Raw genomic sequence first — 243 nt, forward strand, 5'->3', positions numbered from 1 at the left:
CGACAGGTATACATGAACTTTGTCACATACATCCCGGCTTTGGGAGTAGACCTGGGCATGCAGAACGAGGCGCCCTTCCTGCTCACCATGATCTCGGTGGCTGACCTCGTCGCCAAAGGAATCATGTCCCTCGTCAGCGACCGCGGGTGGTGCCAGCGCCGCTACTTCGCCATCAGCGCCGGCGTCCTTGCTTCTGTGACGGCCTCGCGTAAGACACGACCCCCAGTATCACCCATTTTGATT

The 243-nt window shown here is 58.8% G+C and overlaps 1 protein-coding gene across 1 annotated transcript in view; it reads left to right on the forward strand.

The window, feature by feature from the left end:
* LOC119581769 overlaps positions 1 to 243 on the forward strand; it is a gene marked incomplete in the record, with an annotated part of 6,159 nt that overhangs the window by 4,818 nt on the left and 1,098 nt on the right. The window contains 1 exon segment of the mRNA XM_037929901.1: positions 7 to 208. Coding sequence (XP_037785829.1) covers positions 7 to 208 — 202 coding nt within the window.

This window comes from Penaeus monodon, chromosome 15 (genome assembly GCF_015228065.2).
Source record: "Penaeus monodon isolate SGIC_2016 chromosome 15, NSTDA_Pmon_1, whole genome shotgun sequence".
NCBI lineage: Eukaryota > Metazoa > Arthropoda > Malacostraca > Decapoda > Penaeidae > Penaeus > Penaeus monodon.